The following is a 25,577-nucleotide window of genomic DNA, read 5'->3' as shown; positions in this document are numbered from 1 at the left end:
GCCTCCTTCGAACGGGAGCCCCCCGACACCTTCTTCGGTTTGGAGGCCCGTTCGGTACCCTCAGCACCCGATGACTTCTGGGGGCGTTTGGAGGGCTTGTTGGTGGCGCTGGGCGGTTTGGAGCCACGGGCCACATCGGAGGTGGTGGAAGGGGTCCCGGCCGGGACACACACCACGCTGGGGACGGCAACTCTCCCCGATCCCACGCTGGAGACACTTGCCCGGGACGATGAAGCGGGGGGCGCCAGAGGCGGGACAGAAGAGGACCGCGAACCTCCCTCCTGCACTTTACCCAGGGCGATTGCCGACGTGAGCCGGGACTCACGGTTCTTACGGGCCTGAGTGGAGAGGGATCCGCAGAGCGTGCAAGCCTTGGGATCATGGCTGGGTCCAAGGCATAACAGGCAGGAGGAGTGCGGGTCTTGAACGGGCACCTTGCCCTTGCAGATGTCGCACTTTTTGAAGGGCGCGGGCATCATCAAAAACGTCAAGCCGAAGAGAGATCCAAAACGAGGTCAGCAGTCCGAAGTCCGAAGTTACCAGGGGCGGGAGACAAAGAATGGTCAAGATACAGTCCGAGGTCAAAAACGAAAGTGATTCCAAGCAGCAAGAGCAAGCGAAAGTTCCCTGAAGCAGCAAGCGCGGCGGAAAAAAGGAACTGGGGAAAAGAGCGGGAAGGCAGGGGCCTTATAACGGGTGGGCGGAGTTACCGCCAAAAAGTTTCAATATGTTGCAGAGTTAACTCTGCCCAGTGATTCCAGAAGGTTCCGAGCAGCACTGCGCAGGCTCAGTAAAACCCATTTGTATGATTCGCAGAGACCACGAAGAAGAAAGGCAATGACCGTTAGTGGATAATTAACGCTTCGCGGAGCTGTTAGCGGATTCGACGGTTCGCAGCCACAGAGCTGTACCAGAGGACCTAGAGATTCCTAGAGAGGATACTTATCTGGGCGTTTGTAAGTCCTCCAGTTCAACTCTATGGTCAGACATTGTCCATAGAGTTGCAAGGAAGGACCTAGAGATTCCTAGAGAGGCATTTGTGGGTATTCCAGTGCAACTCTATAGTCAGATATCAGCCACAGAATTGCTAGGAAGGACCTAGAGAGAATGCTTCTCTAGGCATTTGTGGGTCCTCCAGTGCAACTCTATGGTCAGATGTCGGCCATAGAGTTTCAAGGGGGAACCTAGAGAATCCTAGAGAGGACGCTTCTCTAGGCATTTGTAGGCCCCCCACGCAACTCTATGGTCAATGTCTGGCAGATGTTGCGCTGGAGGACCTAGAGAGGACGCTTCTCTGCTCAATTTGTACGCTACCAACGCTTCCGCCACCATCTTTTCTCCCTCCGCCAGCATGAACACCTACCACCGCGAGAAGCAGAAGGAAGAGGACACGGTCCGCCTGGAGGAGCGCCGCCTCCAGCGGCTGCTTTTCAAAGAGTGCGAGATGCTGGCAGAGGAGCTGCGCGAGCTGCGTCTGGGCGCTGACGAGGCGGGTGCCATGCGGCGGAAGAACAAAGAGCTGAAGTCGGCCAGAGAGGAGCACAGGAAACAGGTGCGTCGGGGGTCGTTTTTTAGCATTACTCAATCGCATTTCCGTCTTTTTTACGCAGGTCGCCGAAGACCGCCTTTACGAACGCTGGAAGAACAACAGCGCGAAGCTTTGCACGGTGAGAGCAGCGGAGATATGGGTCTTCTTCCACTCCTTCTCCCTTTTTCCTTCCTCCTCTCATTCCTCCTTTTTCTTCTTTCCTCTTCTCCCTATCCTCTACCTTTTCTTTCACTTCCTTTCCTCTTTTCCCTTTTCTTTTCTCTCCTTCTCCTTCCTTCTCTCATTCCTCCTTTTCCTTTCTCCTTCCTTTTGTTTTCTCCTTCCTTCCTTCTCTCATTCTTCCTTTTCCTCTTTCCTCTTCTCCCTTTCCTCCTCCTTTTCTTTTGCTTCCTTTCTACTTCTATCTCTTTTTCCTTCCTTTTCTTCTCCCTTCTTATTCCTACTTTTCCTCTTTGTCCTTCCTTTTCCCTTCTCCTTCCTTTCCTTCTCTCATTCCTCCTTTCCCTATTTCTCTTTCTTTTACTCCTTTTCTTTCACTTCCTTTCCTCCTCCTTTTTCCTTCCTCTCCTTCTCCCTTACTTCTCTCATTACTCTTTTCCTCCTTTCTCCTTTTCTTTCCCTTCCTTTCCCCTACTCCTTCTTTCTCCTTCCTCTTTCTCCTTTTCTACTTCTTCCTCTCCTCCTTCCTCTCATTCCTCCATTCCCTCTTTCTCCTTCTCCCTCTCCTCCTCCTTTCCTTTCTCTTCCTTTCCCCTGCTCCTTCTTTCTTGTTCCACTCCTTCTTCTCATTCTTCCTATTCCTCTTTCTCCCTTCTTCCTCTCCATCTCACTTCTTTCTCTCGTTCTTCCTTTTCCTCTTTCTCCTTCTTCCTTTCCCCTCTTTCTTTCTCCTTTTTATTCTTTCATTCCTTCTCTTCCTCTTTCTCCTTCTTCCTTTCCCCTTCTCCTTCCTTCCCTTCTCACTTCGTTACTCGTCAGCCCTTGCACCCTTGAATACACCAAGATGAAGACCTCTGACCACTTCTGCACCGACCCTTCGGCCGATGAACTCGTCCAGCACCACCGGATCCACAGCTTCCATTGCCGCCAGGACTCCCCCACCAAGCGTCTGGCGCTCTGCGTAGGTCCAGTGGTGGACGAAGGACACGGAAAAGACGGGACAAAAACGAGTCCTTTAGGCCCATTAACCCCATTTAATTAACCCCCCAGATCCAGAAAAGACATTCGAGCGGCAGCATGGACAACCGTCCGTCTCTGTCAGCCAGAGACTACGTCGAATCGCTCCACCAAAATTCCCGGGCGACACTCCTGTACGGGAAAAACAACGTGTTGGTGCAGCCGGTGAGTGTCCGGCGACGCAGGACGGTTGCAAATTCGAAACTCGTTTGCGTAATAACGCTAAAAATTCTTTTAGAAAAAAGCACTCCCGGTAGTTGTGGAAGTCGTCCATTTATCGCAGCACGTGCTTTGCCTGCTTGTGTATGTCGTGCTTTGCAATCTGCACATAAGGAATAATCCAGTTCAACTGACCTGGTTCAATGCTAGAGAATGATTGTTTCTGCGGTGCGTTTTGGACCTTAGTCCAAACCAGAGATGGTTTGAATTAAATAAAACTAATAAATAAAATTAAATGAATGAATAAAATAAAATGAATAAATTAACAAAAATGAATTAAATGAAATTTATAAATAAAATAAAATAAACGAACTAAATGAAATTAATAAATAAAATAATTAAATGAAATTTATAAATACGATAAAATAAATAAATTAAATGAAATTAATAAATGAATTAAATGAAATTTATAAATAAAAAATAAATGAATTAAATAAAATAAATAAAATACTTAAATGAAATTTATAAATACGATAAAATAAATAAATGAAATGAAATTAATAAATGAATTAAATCAAATTTATGAATAAAATAAAATAAATGGACTAAATGAAATGAATAAATAAAATAAATGAATTAAATGAAATGAATAAATAGAATAAATAAATGAAATGAAATGAATAAATAAAACACACTAAATGAATTAAATTTAGTGTAAATTTACAGCGCTTTATAAATAAAAGTTAATAATAATAATAATAATTAAATGAAGTTTATAAATAAAATGAATTAAATGAACAAATAAAATAAAATGAATTATATGACATTTATAAATAAAGTAAATGAATTAAATGAAATGAGCCAATAAAATAAAATTAACGAATTAAATGAAATGAATAAATAAAATAAATAAATATAATTAATTAATTAAATGGCATGGCAGGGGGTTGGACTGGATGGCCCGTGCTGTCTCTTCCAACTCTATGATTCTATGATTCCCTTCTTTCTCATTCCTCCTTTTCCTCTTATTCTTCGTTCCCCCTTCTCCTTCTTTCTCCTTCTCATTCCTCCTTTTCCTCTTTCTCATTCTTCCTTTCTCCTCCCTTCTTTCGCTCATTCCTCCTTTTCCTCTTTCTCCTTCTTCCTTTCCCCTCCTTCTTTCTCCTTCTTTTAATCTCTCATTCCTCCTTGTTATTTCTCCTTCTTTCTCTCATGCCTTTTCCTTTTTCTCCTTCCTTTCCTCTTCCCTTCCCTTCTCCCTTCTTTCTCTCATTCCTCCTTCCCTTCTTTCTCATTCTTCCTTTCCCCTTCTCCTCCTTTCTCTTCTCACTCCTCCTTTCCCTCTCTCATTCTTCCTTTCTCCCTCTTCCTCTTTTTCGCCAGGTTGAGTCCGAACTACGCTAAAAGCACGTGGCGGAGGCTTGGGAAGACCAGAAGACGCAAAAAGAACAGGTACGTTAATAAGGATCCACTCTAGGAATTTTTGCGTCTGTGAAAAATTAAACACGGTTGGCCCTCCGCATTTGTGGCTTCGATTAGTATGTACTCTCTAGGAATCCCTAGGTCCTCCAGCAAGACTCTATGGCCCTCTTTCAAAAGAGCTTGCGCCGGAGAACCAAGGAGATTGACCATAGAGTCTTGCTGGAGGACCTCAAAATGCCTAGAGAGGCCTTTTTCTGCCCCGCATACACAAAACCACGGTTATCGTTAACACCGTCTTTTTACGGAAGAGAAGAGAAATTGAACGAGACGTGGCGGAGCGCGAGGAGAAGGTCCGTGCGGAAAACAAATACGAAGCGGTGTGCTGGGAGGACCTGGAACGGATGAAGGAGGAAGAGGAACGGAGGAAGGAGAAAGAGAGGAAGCGGGCGGACATCCTGCGGCAGCAGATGGAGGAGCTGCAGCGGGGTGAGGAGGAGGTATGACACTGCACCAAACCCCCCCCCCCCCCGGGTTGCATTACCCTCGGTTTGGGAGCGAAGCCATAGCCTCTCTAGGACTGAATGGCGTCTCTCTATGTCCCCCATCAGGCCACCAAACTGAAGAACGAGGAAGAGGAGCTGATGAAGGAGCGCTGGGAGCTGGGAGCGCTGGAAGAGGAGAGGAAGTGCCAGGAAGAGGAGAGGAAGAAGGGAGAACTTAGGTAAGGATCTATATGTGTATACTCTCTAGGAATCTCTAGGTCCTCCAGTGCAACTCTATGGTCAGCATCTGCCAGGCATTGACCATAGAGTTGCGCCGGAGTAGCTACAAAGGCCTAGCAGAGTGTCCTCTCTAGGAATCTCTAGGCATTTCAGTGCCACTTTAAGTTAAAGCTGACCATACACTTGCCCTGGAGGAACTACAAAGGGGGTTCTTTGTATTCCTGCATGGCAGAATGGGGTCAGACTGGATCAGGGCCCTTCTTGGGGTCCCTTCCAACTCTATGGTCCTCTGATTCCATGTATTCCATGTATCCTCTCTAGGAATCTCTAGATCTTTCAGTGCCACTTTTAGTTAAGGATGACCATAGAGTTGCCCTGGATGAGCTATAAAGGCCTAGCAGTGTCCTCTCTAGGAATCTCCTGTCCTTTCAGTATGTACAAAATGGCTTCACTGCACAGGCGCAGATATATAAGCCATTTGCGTGATGCGCAGGGACCACGAAGAAGACATATATATATATATATATATATATATATATATGTCTCTAAATATTTGCTTCTTCTCTTTCCCTCTAAAACCAGGCGTTTCCTAAAGCACCAATATCAAGCCCAGATGAAGCGACAAGTGCAAAAGGTCCAGGAGGAGCTGGTAAGTTTTGGCGCAAACGTCGAGCAAATAATCAAAATTTATCTATCTATCTATCTATCTATCTATCTATCTATCTATCTATGATATGTATTTTATCAATGGTTTCCTTATAAATTTTGTGCCTTGTTTGGTAAGTTTGGCCCAGACTCTATGACTCTAACCCTAAACCTAGAGATTCCTAGAGAGGATACTCTGCTGAAAGGCCTAGAGATTCCTAGAGATGACACTCTGCTAGGCCTTTGCAGCTCTTCCAATGCAACTCTATCGTCATCTTTAAGTAAAAGTCACACTAGAGATTCCTAGAGAGGCCTTATTGCAAAGTCCTGGGAAGACCAGCCTCCATCTTAACGTCCGACGCAACTCCTCCGCTTTCCTCCAGGAGAAAGACCACCGGATCCTCCTGGCCCTCTCTGAAAAGGAAGAGGAGGACTGGTGCCTGAGGTCCGTCTGGCAGGAAGAGGCTGCGGCGGCCACAGCGTGGATGAAGGAGGTCATCGAGGACCAGCTGCGACTCAAGAGGGAGCGGGAGGCAGAGCTGGACACCATTTTCAGGTGACGGCAGCGGAAAGGGATGGTTGGATGGAGAATTCCTGTATGGCAGCCGTGGCAACTCTATAGTCCTACGATTGAGAGTTCCTGTATGGCCCTCACTGTTCCTTCCTTGCAGGGAGGAAGCCAGGGAACTCTGGGAGAAGTGAAAGGTGGAGTGGGAGAAGGAGCAAAAGGCACGTGGCAGAGTCATGGCAGAGGTGAGCCCTGTTTAAGGGGTGCCATTTTGAGGAGGGAGCAAGCTTTTTTCCTGCTGCTGCAATGCTTCGATTGAGAGTTCCTGCATGGCAGCACAGGTCTGTCTTGCAACTCTATGGCCCTTTCCCGCGGCAGGTCCTGGCCGAAAGGGCGCAGCAGATCCTCCGCAAAATGGAGGCCAACCGCCAGGCCCAGGAGGAGTCGGTCGAGAGCCGGGAGCGGCTGATCCGGCGGCTGGAGAATGGGGGTTCTATGCATTCCTGCATGGCAGAAGGGGGTTCTATGTATTCCTGCATGACAGAATGGGGGTTCTATGCATTCTTGCATGGCAGAAGGGGGTTCTATGTATTCCTGCATGGCAGAAGGGGGTTCTATGTACTCCTACATGGCAGAATGGGGATTTTATGTATTCCTGCATGGCAGAAGGGGGTTCTATGCATTCCTGCATGGCAGAAGGGGGTTCTTTGTATTCCTGCATGGCAGAAGGGGGTTCTATGCATTCCTGCATGGCAGAAGGGGGTTCTTTGTATTCCTGCATGGCAGAAAGGGGTTCTATGTATTCTTGCATGGCAGAAGGGGGTTCTTTGTATTCCTGCATGGCAGAAGGGGGTTCTGTGCATTCCTGCATGACAGAAGGGGGTTCTTTGTATTCCTGCATGGCAGAAAGGGGTTCTGTGTATTCTTGCATGGCAGAAGGGGGTTCTTTGTATTCCTGCATGGCAGAATGGGGTCAGACTGGATCAGGGCCCTTCTTGGGGTCCCTTCCAACTCTATGGTCCTCTGATTCCATGTATTCCTGCATGGCTTTTTCCAGCTCACAGAGTGCCGGGCGCAAGAGGAAGAGGAGCGCCAGCAGCACCGCGAGAAAGAGGATGAAGCCCAGCGCAAGGAAGAGAGCAACCAGGAGATGGAGCATCTCGAGGCGCGGTACATGGCGGAGCGTGGATACCGTAACAAGGTGAGTTGCGTAGAACGGGACCTTTTTGCCATCGCAGTTACGAACCCGGGGTCTCCTTGCGGTTTTGCCTGAGTCCCGTTCACGGAGAAGAAGCATGACCTGCCGTGGCGAAGGAGAACGCGATCTTATGGTTTTAAGAACGCGTTTCCCGTCCTTTTCTTCCCCGTTGCAGTGGACCTAAGAGGTGGATGCAACGCGCAGTTTCACGTCGGACGGAGGAAGAAGAGGAGGACTAAGCCTGGTTTCTGGTCGCCATTCCTTGTCGATTCAACGGTCAGTCTGAGACCTTGACCGGCCTGGCAGGGTCGTCGTAATGAGGTCAATCTGGATGACGCCCCCACTGCTATTTTAAAACCGCCGCACGAAAAGCGGGAGGCGCACGTTTTGCACAATTGCATGACTCTTGACTGACAGAAGCCCCCGGCCATCCGCCATTTTAGGTCATTGCTTACTTTAGCCCTCAAAACCAATTAAACTTTGTGCAACTAATGACCGATTGATGCCAAAGGAAACCCATTATTGATAAGTCGGATTTTCGAGAGGCGATCGATCAATAATCAATAAATCAATCAATAAATAAAGAGCGAAAAGGGATCCTATTTGATTTTTTTTCAACCCCAAAAAATAGTACAATACTTTCTTTTAGAAAAAGGTAAATAATGATAATATTGTCATTATTATCAATATTATCAATATATCAGCATCCGATCAATATTATGGCACCTTAAAAAAAACCTTATTGTTTAATATATAAATACTAAAAGAGAATAAAACGCTTTAAAGAAAATCCCTTCCTATGACATAATTGAAAATTGATTTTCAATTGATTTATAATTAATAAGAAGATATTGATAGCCAGAGTCCTCAGATTATAATAATGTTTTAATAATATTAATAATAATAACATGATATTAAAATATTATGATTTTAATTTAATTTTAATGTAATAATAATAAATAAAGTATTATTATATTAAAATATTATAATTAGGGATTATTATTATTACTATTATTATTATTAAAATATTTTAATATAATAATAATAGTATTTTTATTATTGTTACATTAAAATATTATAATTTTATAATAATAATAATATATTAAAATATTATAATTTTAATAATAATAGTATTGTTATTAAAATATAATTCAATATACTATTATTATATCAAAATATTATATTTTAATATAATAAAAATGAAATTTTAATAAAATTTTAATATAATAATAATACTATTATATTGAAGTATTACTATATGAGTTCCAGTGAGAAAGAAAAATGAGAGGTGTCTCAAGAAAGCAGGATGGATGACTAAGGAACTTTCAACTGAGCTAAGTTTTAAATGGAACATGTATAAGAAATGGAAAAATGGGGAAATCACCAAAGAGGAATTCAAACAAATAGCAGGCATGTGTAGAGATAAGGTCAGAAAAGCTAAAGCGCAGAATGAACTCAGGCTTGCTAGAGAGGTTAAGAACAATAAAAAGGGCTTTTATGGATATGTCCACAGCAAAAGGAAGAAGAAGGAAACGGAAGGGCCACTGCGTGGAGAAGATGGCAAAATGCTAACAGAAGACAGAGAAAAGGCAGAATTACTCAACACCTTCTTTGCCTCAGTCTTCTCAGAAAAGGGAAAGGGTGCTCAACCTGAGGATAATGGAGCAGAGGACAGAATAGGGGAATTTCAGCACAGAATAAGTAAGGAGATAGTAGAGGAATACCTTGTTAATCTAAACGAATATAAGTCTCCAGGACCAGATGAACTCCATCCAAGGGTACTAAAAGAACTGGCAAATGTAATATCGGAGCCATTGGCAATAACAGTCTTTGAGAACTCCTGGAGAACAGGAGAAGTCCCAGAAGACTGGAGGAGGGCCAACGTTGTCCCCATCTTCAAAAAGGGGAAGAAAGAGGATCCCAACAATTATCGTCCAGTTAGTCTGACATCAATACCAGGAAAGATTCTGGAGCAGATCATTAAACAGAGAGTCTGTGAACATATAGAATCATAGAGTTGGAAGAGACCGCAAGGGCCATCCAGTCCAACCCCCTGCCATGCAGGAAATCCAAGTCAAAACATCCCCAGCAGATAGAAAGCAATGCCACAATCACAAAAAGTCAACATGGGTTTCAGAGAAACAACTCATGCCAGACAAATCTGATCTCTTTCTTTGATAAAATTACCAGCTTGGTAGATGAAGGGAATGCTGTGGATATAGTATATCTTGATTTCAGTAAGGCCTTTGACAAGGTTCCCCATGACATTCTTGCAAACAAGCTTGTAAAGTGTGGGCTAGACAAGGCAACTGTTACATGGATTTGTAATTGGTTGACCGGCCGAACCCAAAGGATGGTCAACAATGGCTCCTTTTCATCCTGCAGAGAAGTGACCAGTGGGGTCCCACAGGGCTCTGTCCTGGGCCCAGTGCTATTCAACATCTTTATCAATGACCTGAATGACAGAATTGGGAGCATACTTATCAAATTTGCAGATGACACCAAATTAGGAGGAGTAGCTAATACTCCAGAGGACAGGATCAGTATTCAAAATGGCATGAATAGACTAGAAAGCTGGGCCAAAGCTAACAAAATGAAATTCAACACAGAGAAATGTAAGGTACTGCTCTTAGGGCAGAAAAATGAAATGCACAGATATAGGATGGGGGACTCCTGACTCAATTAAAGTACATGTGAAAGGGATCTGGGAGTCCAAGTAGACCACAAGTTGAACATGAGTCAACAGCGTGATGCGGCAGCTAACAAGGCCAATGCGATTTTAGGCTGCATCAATAGAAGTATAGTGTCTAGATCCAGGTAAGTAATAGTGCCACTCTATTCTGCTCTGGTCAGGCTCCATCTGAAATATTGTGTCCAGTTCTGGGCGCCACAATTCAAAAAGGACATTGAGCAACTGGAGCGTGTCCAGAGGGTGACTAAGATGGTGAAGGGTCTGGAAGCCAAGCCCTATGAGGAACAACTTAGGGACCTGGAGATGTTTAGTCTGGAGAAGAGAAGGTTAAGAGGTGATATGATAGCCCTGTTTAAATATTTGAAGGGATGTCATATTGAGGAGGGAGCAAGCTTGTTTTCTGCTGCTCCAGAGACTAGGACCTGGAGCAATGGATGCAAGCTGCAGGAAAGAGATTCCACCTCAACATTAGCTGGAACTTCCTGACAGTAAGGGCTGTTCGACAGTGGAACACACTCCTTCCTTGGAGTGTAGTGGAGTCTCCCTCCTTGGAGGTCTTTTGGCAGAGACTAGATTGCCATTTGTCGGGATGCTTTGATCTGGATTTCCTGCATGGCAGAATGGGGTTGGACTGGATGGCCCTTGCGGTCTTTTCCAACTCTATGATTCTATGATTATATTATTATTACTATTATTTAGTTAATTAAAACAATTCAATAATAATATTATATTAAAATATTATAATTTTAATATAATAATAATAATAGTTTTATTATTATTATATTAAAATATTATATTTTAATATAATAATTATAGTTTTATTATATTAAAATATATTTAATATAATAATAATAGTTTTATTATTATTATTATTATTATAAAATATTACTATTGTGATTATCATTAATTAATTAAAATATTATAATTTTAATATAATAGTATTTTTATTATTAATACATTAAAATATTACTATAATCTGGGGATTTATTTTTCCTATTTATTATTATTATTATTATTATTATTATTAAATAATAACAATAAGAAGAATATAGTCTTCTTCGAATAACTCGCGGTCTTGTGTCCCTCTGCGCAGTTTCTACGTAAGAAAGCGGCGATTAAATCCCTCCACGATGGCCTAAAAAGTCCCACAGAAAAGCAATACCTGACCATAGAGTTGTGCCGGAGATTCCTAGAGGAGTGTTCGTTATTCGCGTGGTTTTTTCTGCGTTTGCGGGTTTCCTAAGCTCAATGAACATGGAACCCAGTACTAACTAAATAACTCATTTTAGGGACCAAATACGGGATTAAAGGCGAAGTATCGTAATGCAGGTTCGGTTTCGCACCATACATTTTTTTTCTGACCGCGCCGGATTCGTGCAGGATACCGTTCCAATTAAAACGCGCGCTAAAAATAAAACCATCGAATAAGGCAGTGGGTTACGTGAAATACTGTGAATATATATATATATATATATTGTCCTTTTTTCCACGCTTTTTCTACAGAAAAAAACAAAAACATGCAATTAAAAATTAATACTGAAGTTCCTTTAAAAAACGAAATGCGTAATGCGCGCAACCTTAAATATCGCTATAAAAACACGATTTTTAAAAAAACGCATCCGGCTTTGCGTCGGAAGGCATTCGCTTACAAAATGCTGGGCTCTGAACCGTTTGGGACGCCGCTGTTTCCGATGCTTCCTTCAGTTGGTGTTCTCTTTGGTGGTGATGGTGACCAGCTGCTTGGCGGCTTTGGCGATGTCGTAAGCACACTGAATGACCTGCTGGGTGACCAGCGGGACGTCGGCCGTAGGAACAGCATCTGGCGGCAGGGCTTTTGCGCACTCCGAGTGAAGGCGAAAGGCGCTGGCGGTCAGAAGGCGCAGCGAGGTGCGGACCAGCTCCGACTTGGGCTTCTTGGGGAAGAGAAAAGGAAAGAAATATGCGTTGTTAATTAATTAATTAATTAATATAATAAAATTAAATGATTTAATTAATTAATTAAATAAAAAATAAAATAAAATTAGTAAATTACATAATTAAATAACATCTAATTAATAAATTAATAAATTCATAATAACCAAATAATAAATAATGAATGTATTACCTTTATGAATAATAAATAAAGTATAATTTATTTAAATTATGTATTATTAAATTAAACAAGTTGTTAAATTAAATAATAAATAATAAATAATATAACAAATTAAATAATAAATTATAAATGAAATATATCGTTAAATTAAATAATAAAATCATTAAATTAAATAACAAATTATAACTAAAATAAATCATTCGATTAAATAATTAAATGGTTAAGTATTAAATTATGAATAAAATAATAAATCACTAAATTAAATAAATCATTCAGTATATTTAAATGATAAATAATAAATTAAATAATGGTTAAATGAAATAAATAATGAAATTGAATATTTAACTAATAACAAATTAAATAAACTGTTAAGCAACATAATAAATTAAATAATAAATTAGTTTAATCATTTAATCATTAAATAAAATAATAAATAATAAATAATGGAATAAATTACTAAATCAAATAATGAATAGTTAAATTAACTAATAACTAATTACATTAAATAATAAACCGTTACATAATATTTATATAAAACAATTAATGATAATAAATTAAATAGTCAAATAATAAATTAAATCATCAAATCATCAAATGAAATATTACAAATCATTAAAATAAATAATTAAATAAAATAATGAATAATAAATGAAATAACAATTTAACACCTCTCTAGGCATTAGTAGGTCCTCCAGCATGACTCTATGGTCAGATTCTGGCAGAGGTTGACCATAGAGTTGCACTGGAGGACCTAGAGTTCCCTAGAGAAAGAACCTCTCTAGGCATTTGTAGGTTCTCCAGCATGATTCTGTAACCAACACCCGACAGCGCTTGACCATAGAGTTGCGCTGGACGCTGGGAACGCCGTTGAGGCTTCTGCGGGAACTCACTTTCGGAAAGAGCGCAGCCATCTCAGTCACTGCCACGTGGATCCTTTCCGAACACGGGACGTAGCTGCGAGGAAAGAAAGACGAGCACACCATTATTTAACGGCGGTGAAGAGGCCCGCAAACGCTGGTGTTAGTCACTCCAGGAGCTGAAAATGGTGCGTTTATTAGCCCTCGTGCGCGTTGCAGCCAAAACGTTAACGACTGCGTGGCGAGACCGAGTGGGTTAATAGTGCGTTTTGCACACAAGCTTGGCACGTCGCAAGAAAGAATGTGAGGCGAAGGAGTCTAATTAAATAATAGAGTTGAAAGAATTACGACAGAGGACCAACAAATGCCTAGAGAGGTGTCTTCTCTAGGAATCTCTAGGTCCTCCAGCTCAACTCTATGGTCAACATGAGCTAGAAGCTGACCATAGAGTCATGCTAGAGGACGTACAAATGCCTAGAGAAGTGTCCTCTCTATGAATCTAGGTCCTTCGGCCCAACTCTATGGTCAATCTCTTTCAGAAGTGTCCTATCTAGGAATCCCTAGGTCCTCCGAGCCAAACTCTATAGTCAATCTCTTTCAGAAGTGTCCTCTCTAGGAATCCCTTGGTCCTCAAAGACAAGCTCTATGGTCAATCTCTTTCAGAAGTGTCTTCTCTAGGAATCTCTTCGTCCTCCAAGCCAAACTCTATGGTCAATTTCTTTCAGAAGTGTCCTCTCTAGGAATTCCTAGGTCCTCCAAGCCAAACTCTATGGTCAGTCCCTTTCAGAAGTGTCGTCTCTAGAAATCCCTTGGTCCTCCAAGCCAAGCTCTATAGTCAATCTCTTTCAGAAGTGTCCTCTCTAGGAATCCCTTGGTCCTCAAAGCCAAGCTCTATGGTCAATCTCTTTCAGAAGTGTCTTCTCTAGGAATCTCTTCGTTCTCCAAGCCAAGCTCTATGGTCAATCTATTTCAGAAGTGTCCTCTCTAGGAATCTCTATGTCCTCCAAGCCAAACTCTATGGTCAACCTCTGCCAGAAGCTGACCATAGAGTTTGGGCCCCAGTCAGGGTAGGTAAGTCAAGGGCCAAACGAACCAGCCGTCCGCCATTCGTCTGCCCCGCACCGTTTTCCACGCCAAGCTCAAAGCGCAAGCGAAAGTCAACATCTGCCACCAAGACGCACGGCAAGAAGAGGAGGAAGAGGGGATCATGACCCGTTACACAAGGAGTTCTCACAAATACGAAAACTCAGGTCCCAGGGAAAACGTTTTCGAAAGTGGCACAAACCTTCCTTGCGTGACAGCATGCCCCCGTGCCTCACCGCGGCGCACTTTTCACGAAAAGGTAGGAACGCAGCGCAAGCGGAGAAAGAGAGAAAGAGGGATCCACAGTGCCTGGGAGGCAGGGGCAGAGGCCAGAGTACCAGGACGCGGTGTCTGGCAGACGGAAGGTCACCGGCGTCGGTAGCAGGGTACCAAAACTGCGCAAAATTTTGGGCGCGGCGGCCCTTTCCCAGAAGAAGGAAGAGGGAGAAGGACAGGGAAACAAAGAAAGGAAAGGAGGAGGAAGGCAGGAAAGAAGATAAGAAAGAAAGAAACGATATTGACTATAGAGTTGTGCTAGAGGACCAAGAGATTCCTAGAGAGGCTTACAATGAGTTACAATGAGTAAGCGGTCGCGAAAGGTCAGCGGAGGTGAATGGTCAGCGAAGGTCATTCTAGAAACATCTATGTCCTCCACATGTTTACAAGACAGGCCGGGCCGACCACAATGCATTCCCCTTCAAGACGCTTTCAAACCTTGGCACCATAATCGCGCCTCACCTGTCGTGCTTGTTCTCCTGCGCGGCCCGCAGCAGTTCCTGGATGTTTTTCGTGATCTGCTCAGTTTTCCGTATGACGTCCTCAGTGCTGGGAAGGCCGGGGCCGGCGAAGATGGCGTCGGGGTCCTTGCCCTCAGAGAGTGACCCTTCCCCATGGCTGAAGGTGCCGCTGCCGTGCTGCTGGGTTTTCCGGCTGAGCCTGAAAAAAACGCACACAAACAGATGTAAAAACCACGTTTAGGGAGTACAGTCACCAAAATGACTTGATATATTAAGGACTAAGCCTGAAGGAAGGAGACTCCGCCCTCCACAACTGCCTTCTACCGGCCTGAGAGGGAGTTCGCCAGGCAAGTCCAGCTCCATCAGGACTAAGCCTGAAGGAAGGAGACTCCGTCCTCCACAACTGCCTTCTGCCGGCCTGAGAGGGAGTTCGCCAGGCAAGTCCAGCTCCATCAGGACTAAGCCTGAAGGAAGGAGAGTCCGCCCTCCACAACTGCCATCTGCCGGCCTGAGAGGGAGTTCGCCAGGCAAGTCCAGTTCCATCAGGACTAAGCCTGAAGGAAGGAGACTCTGCCCTCCACAACTGCCATCTGCCGGCCTGAGAGGGAGTTCGCCAGGCAAGTCCAGTTCCATCAGGACTAAGCCTGAAGGAAGGAGACTCCGCCCTCCACAACTGCCATCTGCCGGCCTGAGAGGGAGTTCGCCAGGCAAGTCCAGTTCCATCAGGACTAAGCCTGAAGGAAGGAGACTCCGCCCTCCACAACTGCCATCTGCCAGCCTGAGAGGGAGTTCGCCAGGCAAGTCCAGTTCCATCAGGACTAAGCCTGAAGGAAGGAGAGTCCGCCTTCCGCAACTGCCATCTGCCGGCCTGAGAGGGAGTTCGCCAGGCAAGTCCAGTTCCATCAGGACTAAGCCTGAAGGAAGGAGACTCCGCCCTCCACAACTGCCATCTGCCGGCCTGAGAGGGAGTTCGCCAGGCAAGTCCAGCTCCATACAGACTAAGCCTGAAGGAAAGAGACTCCGCCCTCCACAACTGCGATCTGCCGGCCTGAGAGGGAGTTCGCCAGGCAAGTCCAGCTCCATCAGGACTAAGCCTGAAGGAAGGAGACTCCACCCTCCACAACTGCCATCTGCCGGCCTGAGAGGGAGTTCGCCAGGCAAGTCCAGTTCCATCAGGACTAAGCCTGAAGGAAGGAGACTCCGCCCTCCACAACTGCCATCTGCCGGCCTGAGAGGGAGTTCGCCAGGCAAGTCCAGTTCCATCAGGACTAAGCCTGAAGGAAGGAGACTCTGCCCTCAACAACTGCCTTCTGCCGGCCTGAGAGGGAGTTCGCCAGGCAAGTCCAGTTCCATCAGGACTAAGCCTGAAGGAAGGAGACTCCGCCCTCCACAACTGCCTTCTGTCGGCCTGAGAGGGAGTTCGCCAGGCAAGTCCAGCTCCATCGGGACTAAGCCTGAAGGAAGGAGATTCCGCCCTCCACAACTGCCATCTGTCTGCCTGAGAGGGAGTTCGCCAGGCAAGTCCAGCTCCATGTGGACTAAGCCTGAAGGAAGGAGACTCTGCCCTCCACAACTGCCATCTGCCGGCCTGAGAGGGAGTTCACCAAGCAGGTCCAGCTCCATCAGGACTAAGCCTGAAGGAAGGAGACTCCGCCCTCCACAACTGCCATCTGCCGGCCTGAGAGGGAGTTCGCCAGGCAAGTCCAGTTCCATCAGGACTAAGCCTGAAGGAAGGAGACTCCGGCCTCCACAACTGCCATCTGCTGGCCTGAGAGGGAGTTCGCCAGGCAAGTCCAGCTCCATCGGGACTAAGCCTGAAGGAAGGAGATTCCGCCCTCCACAACTGCCATCTGTCTGCCTGAGAGGGAGTTCGCCAGGCAAGTCCAGTTCCATCAGGACTAAGCCTGAAGGAAGGAGACTCCGGCCTCCACAACTGCCATCTGCTGGCCTGAGAGGGAGTTCGCCGGCAAGTCCAGCTCCATCGGGACTAAGCCTGAAGGAAGGAGATTCCGCCCTCCACAACTGCCATCTGTCTGCCTGAGAGGGAGTTCGCCAGGCAAGTCCAGCTCCATGTGGACTAAGCCTGAAGGAAGGAGACTCTGCCCTCCACAACTGCCATCTGCCGGCCTGAGAGGGAGTTCACCAAGCAGGTCCAGCTCCATCAGGACTAAGCCTGAAGGAAGGAGACTCCGCCCTCCACAACTGCCATCTGCCGGCCTGAGAGGGAGTTCGCCAGGCAAGTCCAGTTCCATCAGGACTAAGCCTGAAGGAAGGAGACTCCGGCCTCCACAACTGCCATCTGCTGGCCTGAGAGGGAGTTCGCCAGGCAAGTCCAGCTCCATACAGACTAAGCCTGAAGGAAGGAGACTCCGCCCTCCACAACTGCCATCTGCCGGCCTGAGAGGGATTCCCCAGACGAGTCCAGTTCCATCAGGACTAAGCCTGAAGGAAGGAGACTCCGCCCTCCACAACTGCCATCTGCCGGCCTGAGAGGGAGTTCGCCAGGCAAGTCCAGCTCCATACAGACTAAGCCTGAAGGAAGGAGACTCCGCCCTCCACAACTGCCATCTGCCGGACTGAGAGGGAGTTCACCAGTCAGGTCCAGCTCCATCAGGACTAAGCCTGAAGGAAGGAGAGTCCGCCTTCCACAACTGCCATCTGCCGGCCTGAGAGGGAGTTGGCCAGGCAGGTCCAGCTCCATCAGGACTAAGCCTGAAGGAAGGAGAGTCCGCCTTCCGCAACTGCCATCTGCCGGCCTGAGAGGGAGTTGGCCAGGCAGGTCCAGCTCCATCAGGACTAAGCCAGAAGGAAGGAGACTCCTCCCTTCACAACTGCCATCTGCCGGCCTGAGAGGGAGTTCGCCAGGCAAGTCCAGCTCCATCAGGACTAAGCCTGAAGGAAGGAGACTCCACCCTCCACAACTGCCATCTGCCGGCCTGAGAGGGAGTTCGCCAGGCAAGTCCAGTTCCATCAGGACTAAGCCTGAAGGAAGGAGACTCCGCCCTCCACAACTGCCATCTGCCGGCCTGAGAGGGAGTTCGCCAGGCAAGTCCAGCTCCATACAGACTAAGCCTGAAGGAAGGAGACTCCGCCCTCCACAACTGCCATCTGCCGGCCTGAGAGGGAGTTCGCCAGGCAAGGCCAGCTCCATCAGGACTAAGCCTGAAGGAAGGAGAGTCCGCCCTCCACAACTGCCATCTGCCGGCCTGAGAGGGAGTTCGCCAGGCAAGTCCAGTTCCATCAGGACTAAGCCTGAAGGAAGGAGACTCTGCCCTCCACAACTGCCATCTGCCGGCCTGAGAGGGAGTTCGCCAGGCAAGTCCAGTTCCATCAGGACTAAGCCTGAAGGAAGGAGACTCCGCCCTCCACAACTGCCATCTGCCGGCCTGAGAGGGAGTTCGCCAGGCAAGTCCAGTTCCATCAGGACTAAGCCTGAAGGAAGGAGACTCCGCCCTCCACAACTGCCATCTGCCAGCCTGAGAGGGAGTTCGCCAGGCAAGTCCAGTTCCATCAGGACTAAGCCTGAAGGAAGGAGAGTCCGTCTTCCGCAACTGCCATCTGCCGGCCTGAGAGGGAGTTCGCCAGGCAAGTCCAGTTCCATCAGGACTAAGCCTGAAGGAAGGAGACTCCGCCCTCCACAACTGCCATCTGCCGGCCTGAGAGGGAGTTCGCCAGGCAAGTCCAGCTCCATACAGACTAAGCCTGAAGGAAGGAGACTCCGCCCTCCACAACTGCCATCTGCCGGCCTGAGAGGGAGTTCGCCAGGCAAGTCCAGTTCCATCAGGACTAAGCCTGAAGGAAGGAGACTCCGCCCTCCACAACTGCCATCTGCTGGCCTGAGAGGGAGTTCGCCAGGCAAGTCCAGTTCCATCAGGACTAAGCCTGAAGGAAGGAGACTCTGCCCTCAACAACTGCCTTCTGCCGGCCTGAGAGGGAGTTCGCCAGGCAAGTCCAGTTCCATCAGGACTAAGCCTGAAGGAAGGAGACTCCGCCCTCCACAACTGCCTTCTGTCGGCCTGAGCGGGAGTTCGCCGGCAAGTCCAGCTCCATCGGGACTAAGCCTGAAGGAAGGAGATTCCGCCCTCCACAACTGCCATCTGTCTGCCTGAGAGGGAGTTCGCCAGGCAAGTCCAGCTCCATGTGGACTAAGCCTGAAGGAAGGAGACTCTGCCCTCCACAACTGCCATCTGCCGGCCTGAGAGGGAGTTCACCAAGCAGGTCCAGCTCCATCAGGACTAAGCCTGAAGGAAGGAGACTCCGCCCTCCACAACTGCCATCTGCCGGCCTGAGAGGGAGTTCGCCAGGCAAGTCCAGTTCCATCAGGACTAAGCCTGAAGGAAGGAGACTCCGGCCTCCACAACTGCCATCTGCCGGCCTGAGAGGGAGTTCGCCAGGCAAGTCCAGCTCCATACAGACTAAGCCTGAAGGAAGGAGACTCCGCCCTCCACAACTGCCATCTGCCGGCCTGAGAGGGATTCCCCAGACGAGTCCAGTTCCATCAGGACTAAGCCTGAAGGAAGGAGACTCCGCCCTCCACAACTGCCATCTGCCGGCCTGAGAGGGAGTTCGCCAGGCAAGTCCAGCTCCATACAGACTAAGCCTGAAGGAAGGAGACTCCGCCCTCCACAACTGCCATCTGCCGGACTGAGAGGGAGTTCACCAGTCAGGTCCAGCTCCATCAGGACTAAGCCTGAAGGAAGGAGAGTCCGCCTTCCACAACTGCCATCTGCCGGCCTGAGAGGGAGTTGGCCAGGCAGGTCCAGCTCCATCAGGACTAAGCCTGAAGGAAGGAGAGTCCGCCTTCCGCAACTGCCATCTGCCGGCCTGAGAGGGAGTTGGCGAGGCAGGTCCAGCTCCATCAGGACTAAGCCAGAAGGAAGGAGACTCCTCCCTTCACAACTGCCATCTGCCGGCCTGAGAGGGAGTTCGCCAGGCAAGTCCAGCTCCATCAGGACTAAGCCTGAAGGAAGGAGAATCCACCCTCCACAACTGCCATCTGCCGGCCTGAGAGGGAGTTCGCCAGGCAAGTCCAGTTCCATGAGGACTAAGCCTGAAGGAAGGAGACTCCGCCCTCCACAACTGCCATCTGCCGGCCTGAGAGGGAGTTCGCCAGGCAAGTCCAGCTCCATACAGACTAAGCCTGAAGGAAGGAGACTCCGCCCTCCACAACTGCCATCTGCCGGCCTGAGAGGGAGTTCGCCAGGCAAGGCCAGCTCCATCAGGACTAAGCCTGAAGGAAGGAGACTCCGCCCTCCACAACTGCTATCTGCCGGCCTGAGAGGGAGTTCGCCAGGGAAGTCCAGCTCCATCAGGACTAAGCCTGAAGGAAGGAGACTCCGCCCTCCACAACTGCCATCTGCCGGCCTGAGAGGGAGTTCGCCAGGGAAGTCCAGCTCCATCAAGACTAAGCCTGAAGGAAGGAGACTCCGCCCTCCACAACTGCCATCTGCCGGCCTGAGAGGGAGTTCGCCAGGCAAGTCCAGTTCCATCAGGACTAAGCCTGAAGGAAGGAGACTCTGCCCTCCACAACTGCCATCTGCCGGCCTGAGAGGGAGTACGCCAGGCAAGTCCAGCTCCATCAGGACTAAGCCTGAAGGAAGGAGACTCCGCCCTCCACAACTGCCATCTGTCGGCCTGAGAGGGAGTTCGCCAGGCAAGTCCAGCTCCATCAGGACTAAGCCTGAAGGAAGGAGACTCCGCCCTCCACAACTGCCATCTGTCGGCCTGAGAGGGAGTTCGCCAGGCAAGTCCAGGTCCATCAGGACTAAGCCTGAAGGAAGGAGACTCCGCCCTCCACAACTGCTATCTGCCGGCCTGAGAGGGAGTTCACCAGGGAAGTCCAGCTCCATCAGGACTAAGCCTGAAGGAAGGAGACTCCGCCCTCCACAACTGCCATCTGCTGGCCTGAGAGGGAGTTCGCCAGGGAAGTCCAGCTCCATCAGGACTAAGCCTGAAGGAAGGAGAGTCCGCCCTCCACAACTGCCATCTGTCGGCCTGAGAGGGAGTTCGCCAGGCAAGTCCAGTTCCATCAGGACTAAGCCTGAAGGAAGGAGACTCCGCCCTCCACAACTGCCATCTGCCGGCCTGAGAGGGAGTTCGCCAGGCAAGTCCAGTTCCATCAGGACTAAGCCTGAAGGAAGGAGATTCCGCCCTCCACAACTGCCATCTGTCGGCCTGAGAGGGAGTTCACCAGGCAAGTCCAGCTCCATCAGGACTAAGCCTGAAGGAAGGAGATTCCGCCCTCCACAACTGCCATCTGCCGGCCTGAGAGGGAGTTCGCCAGGCAAGTCCAGCTCCATCAGGACTAAGCCTGAAGGAAGGAGACTCCACCCTCCACAACTGCCATCTGCCGGCCTGAGAGGGAGTTCGCCAGGGAAGTCCAGCTCCATCAGGACTAAGCCTGAAGGAAGGAGACTCCGCCCTCCACAACTGCCATCTGCCGGCCTGAGAGGGAGTTCGCCAGGGAAGTCCAGCTCCATCAGGACTAAGCCTGAAGGAAGGAGAGTCCGCCCTCCACAACTGCCATCTGCCGGCGGGAGAGGGAGTTCGCCAGGCAAGTCCAGTTCCATCAGGACTAAGCCTGAAGGAAGGAGACTCTGCCCTCCACAACTGCCATCTGCCGGCCTGAGAGGGAGTTCGCCAGGCAAGTCCAGTTCCATCAGGACTAAGCCTGAAGGAAGGAGACTCCGCCCTCCACAACTGCCTTCTGCCGGCCTGAGAGGGAGTTCGCCAGGCAAGTCCAGTTCCATCAGGACTAAGCCTGAAGGAAGGAGACTCCGCCCTCCACAACTGCCTTCTGTCGGCCTGAGCGGGAGTTCGCCGGCAAGTCCAGCTCCATCGGGACTAAGCCTGAAGGAAGGAGATTCCGCCCTCCACAACTGCCATCTGTCTGCCTGAGAGGGAGTTCGCCAGGCAAGTCCAGCTCCATGTGGACTAAGCCTGAAGGAAGGAGACTCTGCCCTCCACAACTGCCATCTGCCGGCCTGAGAGGGAGTTCACCAAGCAGGTCCAGCTCCATCAGGACTAAGCCTGAAGGAAGGAGACTCCGCCCTCCACAACTGCCATCTGCCGGCCTGAGGGGGAGTTCACCAGGCAGGTCCAGCTCCATCAGGACTGAGCCTGAAGGAAGGAGAGTCCGCGGTCCACAACTGCATCTGCCGGCCTGAGAGGGAGTTCGCAGGCAAGTCAGCTCCATCAGGACTAAGCCTGAAGGAAGGAGACTCCGCCCTCCACAACTGCCTTCTGCCGGCCTGAGAGGGAGTTCGCCAGGCAAGTCCAGTTCCATCTGGACTAAGCCTGAAGGAAGGAGACTCTGCCCTCAACAACTGCCTTCTGCCGGCCTGAGAGGGAGTTCGCCAGGCAAGTCCAGTTCCATCAGGACTAAGCCTGAAGGAAGGAGACTCCGCCCTCCACAACTGCCTTCTGTCGGCCTGAGCGGGAGTTCGCCGGCAAGTCCAGCTCCATCGGGACTAAGCCTGAAGGAAGGAGACTCCGCCCTCCACAACTGCCATCTGCCGGCCTGAGAGGGAGTTCGCCAGGCAAGTCCAGTTCCATCAGGACTAAGCCTGAAGGAAGGAGACTCCGCCCTCCACAACTGCCATCTGCCGGCCTGAGAGGGAGTTCGCCAGGCAAATCCAGTTCCATCAGGACTAAGCCTGAAGGAATGAGACTCTGCCCTCAACAACTGCCATCTGCCGGCCTGATTGGGAGTTCGCAAGGCAAGTCCAGTTCCATCAAGACTAAGCCTGAAGCAAGGAGACTCCGCCCTCCACAACTGCCTTCTGCCGGCCTGAGAGGGAGTTCGCCAGGCAAGTCCAGTTCCATCAGGACTAAGCCTGAAGGAAGGAGACTCCACCCTCCACAACTGCCATCTGTCGGCCTGAGAGGGAGTTCGCCAGGCAAGTCCAGTTCCATCAGGACTAAGCCTGAAGGAAGGAGACACCGCCCTCCACAACTGCCATCTGCCGGCCTGAGAGGGAGTTCGCCAGGCAAGTCCAGTTCCATCAGGACTAAGCCTGAAGGAAGGAGACTCCGCCCTCCACAACTGCCTTCTGGCGGCCTGAGAGGGAGTTCGCCAGGCAAGTCCAGTTCCATCAGGACTAAGCCTGAAGGAAGGAGACTCCGCCCTCCACAACTGCCATCTGCCGGCCTGAGAGGGAGTTCGCCAGGCAAGTCCAGTTCCATCAGGACTAAGCCTGAAGGAAGGAGACTCCGCCCTCCACCACTGCCATCTGTCGGCCTGAGAGGGAATTCGCCAGGCAAGTCCAGTTCCATCAGGACTAAGCCTGAAGGAAGGAGACTCCGCCCTCCACCACTGCCATCTGCTGGCCTGAGAGGGAGTTCGCCAGGCAAGTCCAGCTCCATCAGGACTAAGCCTGAAGGAAGGAGACTCCGCCCTCCACAACTGCCATCTGCCGGCGTGCGAGGGAGTTCACCAGGCAAGTCCAGCTCCATGAGGAGTAAGCCTGAAGGAAGGAGACTCGCGCCCTCCACAACTGCCCTCTGCCGGCCTGAGAGGGAGTTCGCCAGACGAGTCCAGTTCCATCAGGACTAAGCCTGAAGGAAGGAGACTCCGCCCTCCACAACTGCCATCTGCAAGCCTGAGAGGGAGTTCGCCAGGCAAGTCCAGTTCCATCAGGACTAAGCCTGAAGGAAGGACACTCCGCCCTCCACAACTGCCATCTGCCGGCCTGAGAGGGAGTTCGCCAGGCAAGTCCAGCTCCATACAGACTAAGCCTGAAGGAAGGAGACTCCGCCCTCCACAACTGCCATCTGCCGGCGTGCGAGGGAGTTGACCAGGCAAGTCCAGCTCCATGAGGAGTAAGCCTGAAGGAAGGAGACTCGCGCCCTCCACAACTGCCCTCTGCCGGCCTGAGAGGGAGTTCGCCAGACGAGTCCAGTTCCATCAGGACTAAGCCTGAAGGAAGGAGACTCCGCCCTCCACAACTGCCATCTGCCGGCCTGAGAGGGAGTTCGCCAGGCAAGTCCAGTTCCATCACGACTAAGCCTGAAGGAAGGAGACTCCGCCCTCCACAACTGCCATCTGCCGGCCTGAGAGGGAGTTCGCCAGGCAAGTCCAGTTCCATCAGGACTAAGCCTGAAGGAAGGAGACTCCGGCCTCCACAACTGCCATCTGCTGGCCTGAGAGGGAGTTCGCCAGGCAAGTCCAGCTCCATACAGACTAAGCCTGAAGGAAGGAGACTCCGCCCTCCACAACTGCCATCTGCCGGCGTGCGAGGGAGTTCACCAGGCAAGTCCAGCTCCATGAGGAGTAAGCCTGAAGGAAGGAGACTCGCGCCCTCCACAACTGCCCTCTGCCGGCCTGAGAGGGATTCCCCAGACGAGTCCAGTTCCATCAGGACTAAGCCTGAAGGAAGGAGACTCCGCCCTCCACAACTGCCATCTGCCGGCCTGAGAGGGAGTTCGCCAGGCAAGTCCAGCTCCATACAGACTAAGCCTGAAGGAAGGAGACTCCGCCCTCCACAACTGCCATCTGCCGGACTGAGAGGGAGTTCACCAGTCAGGTCCAGCTCCATCAGGTCTAAGCCTGAAGGAAGGAGAGTCCGCCTTCCACAACTGCCATCTGCCGGCCTGAGAGGGAGTTGGCCAGGCAGGTCCAGCTCCATCAGGACTAAGCCTGAAGGAAGGAGAGTCCGCCTTCCGCAACTGCCATCTGCCGGCCTGAGAGGGAGTTGGCCAGGCAGGTCCAGCTCCATCAGGACTAAGCCAGAAGGAAGGAGACTCCTCCCTTCACAACTGCCATCTGCCGGCCTGAGAGGGAGTTCGCCAGGCAGGTCCAGCTCCATCAGGACTAAGCCAGAAGGAAGGAGACTCCGCCCTCCACAACTGCCATCTGCCAGCCTGAGAGGGAGTTCGCCAGGCAAGTCCAGTTCCATCAGGACTAAGCCTGAAGGAAGGAGACTCCGCCCTCCACAACTGCCATCTGCCGGCCAGAGAGGGAGTTCGCCAGGCAAGTCCAGCTCCATACAGACTAAGCCTGAAGGAAGGAGACTCCGCCCTCCACAACTGCCATCTGCCGGCGTGCGAGGGAGTTCACCAGGCAAGTCCAGCTCCATGAGGAGTAAGCCTGAAGGAAGGAGACTCGCGCCCTCCACAACTGCCCTCTGCCGGCCTGAGAGGGAGTTCGCCAGACGATTCCAGTTCCATCAGGACTAAGCCTGAAGGAAGGAGACTCCGCCCTCCACAACTGCCATCTGCCGGCCTGAGAGGGAGTTCGCCAGGCAAGTCCAGTTCCATCAGGACTAAGCCTGAAGGAAGGAGACTCCGCCCTCCACAACTGCCATCTGCCGGCCTGAGAGGGAGTTCGCCAGGCAAGTCCAGTTCCATCAGGACTAAGCCTGAAGGAAGGAGACTCCGGCCTCCACAACTGCCATCTGCTGGCCTGAGAGGGAGTTCGCCAGGCAAGTCCAGCTCCATACAGACTAAGCCTGAAGGAAGGAGACTCCGCCCTCCACAACTGCCATCTGCCGGCGTGCGAGGGAGTTCACCAGGCAAGTCCAGCTCCATGAGGAGTAAGCCTGAAGGAAGGAGACTCGCGCCCTCCACAACTGCCCTCTGCCGGCCTGAGAGGGATTCCCCAGACGAGTCCAGTTCCATCAGGACTAAGCCTGAAGGAAGGAGACTCCGCCCTCCACAACTGCCATCTGCCGGCCTGAGAGGGAGTTCGCCAGGCAAGTCCAGCTCCATATAGACTAAGCCTGAAGGAAGGAGACTCCG

At 49.8% G+C, this 25,577-nt stretch overlaps 2 protein-coding genes across 2 annotated transcripts in view; one reads left to right on the top strand and one right to left on the bottom strand.

The window, feature by feature from the left end:
• The first annotated feature begins 2,805 nt into the window (after positions 1 to 2,805).
• On the top strand, positions 2,806 to 7,618 carry LOC149278896 (uncharacterized). Its single transcript, XM_089501637.1, has 7 exons — positions 2,806 to 2,890; positions 4,268 to 4,803; positions 4,915 to 5,027; positions 5,611 to 5,677; positions 6,057 to 6,229; positions 7,239 to 7,382; positions 7,555 to 7,618. The coding sequence occupies exons 2-7, from the start codon at positions 4,708 to 4,710 to the stop codon at positions 7,616 to 7,618; spliced, it is 657 nt and encodes a 218-aa protein (XP_089357763.1). The 5' UTR covers positions 2,806 to 2,890; positions 4,268 to 4,707.
• A 3,946-nt stretch (positions 7,619 to 11,564) lies between these two features.
• LOC149278895 (ARF GTPase-activating protein GIT2-like) overlaps positions 11,565 to 25,577 on the bottom strand; it is a 75,613-nt gene continuing 61,600 nt past the window's right edge. The window contains exons 17-19 of the mRNA XM_089501624.1: positions 14,842 to 15,039; positions 13,054 to 13,117; positions 11,565 to 11,984 (exon numbers count right to left, since the gene is read on the bottom strand). Coding sequence (XP_089357750.1) covers positions 11,772 to 11,984; positions 13,054 to 13,117; positions 14,842 to 15,039 — 475 coding nt within the window. The 3' untranslated portion in view covers positions 11,565 to 11,771. The remainder of the gene's footprint in view (positions 11,985 to 13,053; positions 13,118 to 14,841; positions 15,040 to 25,577) is intronic.

This window comes from Sceloporus occidentalis, unplaced genomic scaffold (assembly GCF_023333645.1).
Source record: "Sceloporus occidentalis isolate IW3139 unplaced genomic scaffold, rSceOcc1.0.p SCAF_177, whole genome shotgun sequence".
Lineage (NCBI taxonomy): Eukaryota > Metazoa > Chordata > Lepidosauria > Squamata > Phrynosomatidae > Sceloporus > Sceloporus occidentalis.
Note: the sequence above shows the minus strand (reverse complement) of the source record. Positions and strands in the feature narration are given on the sequence as shown.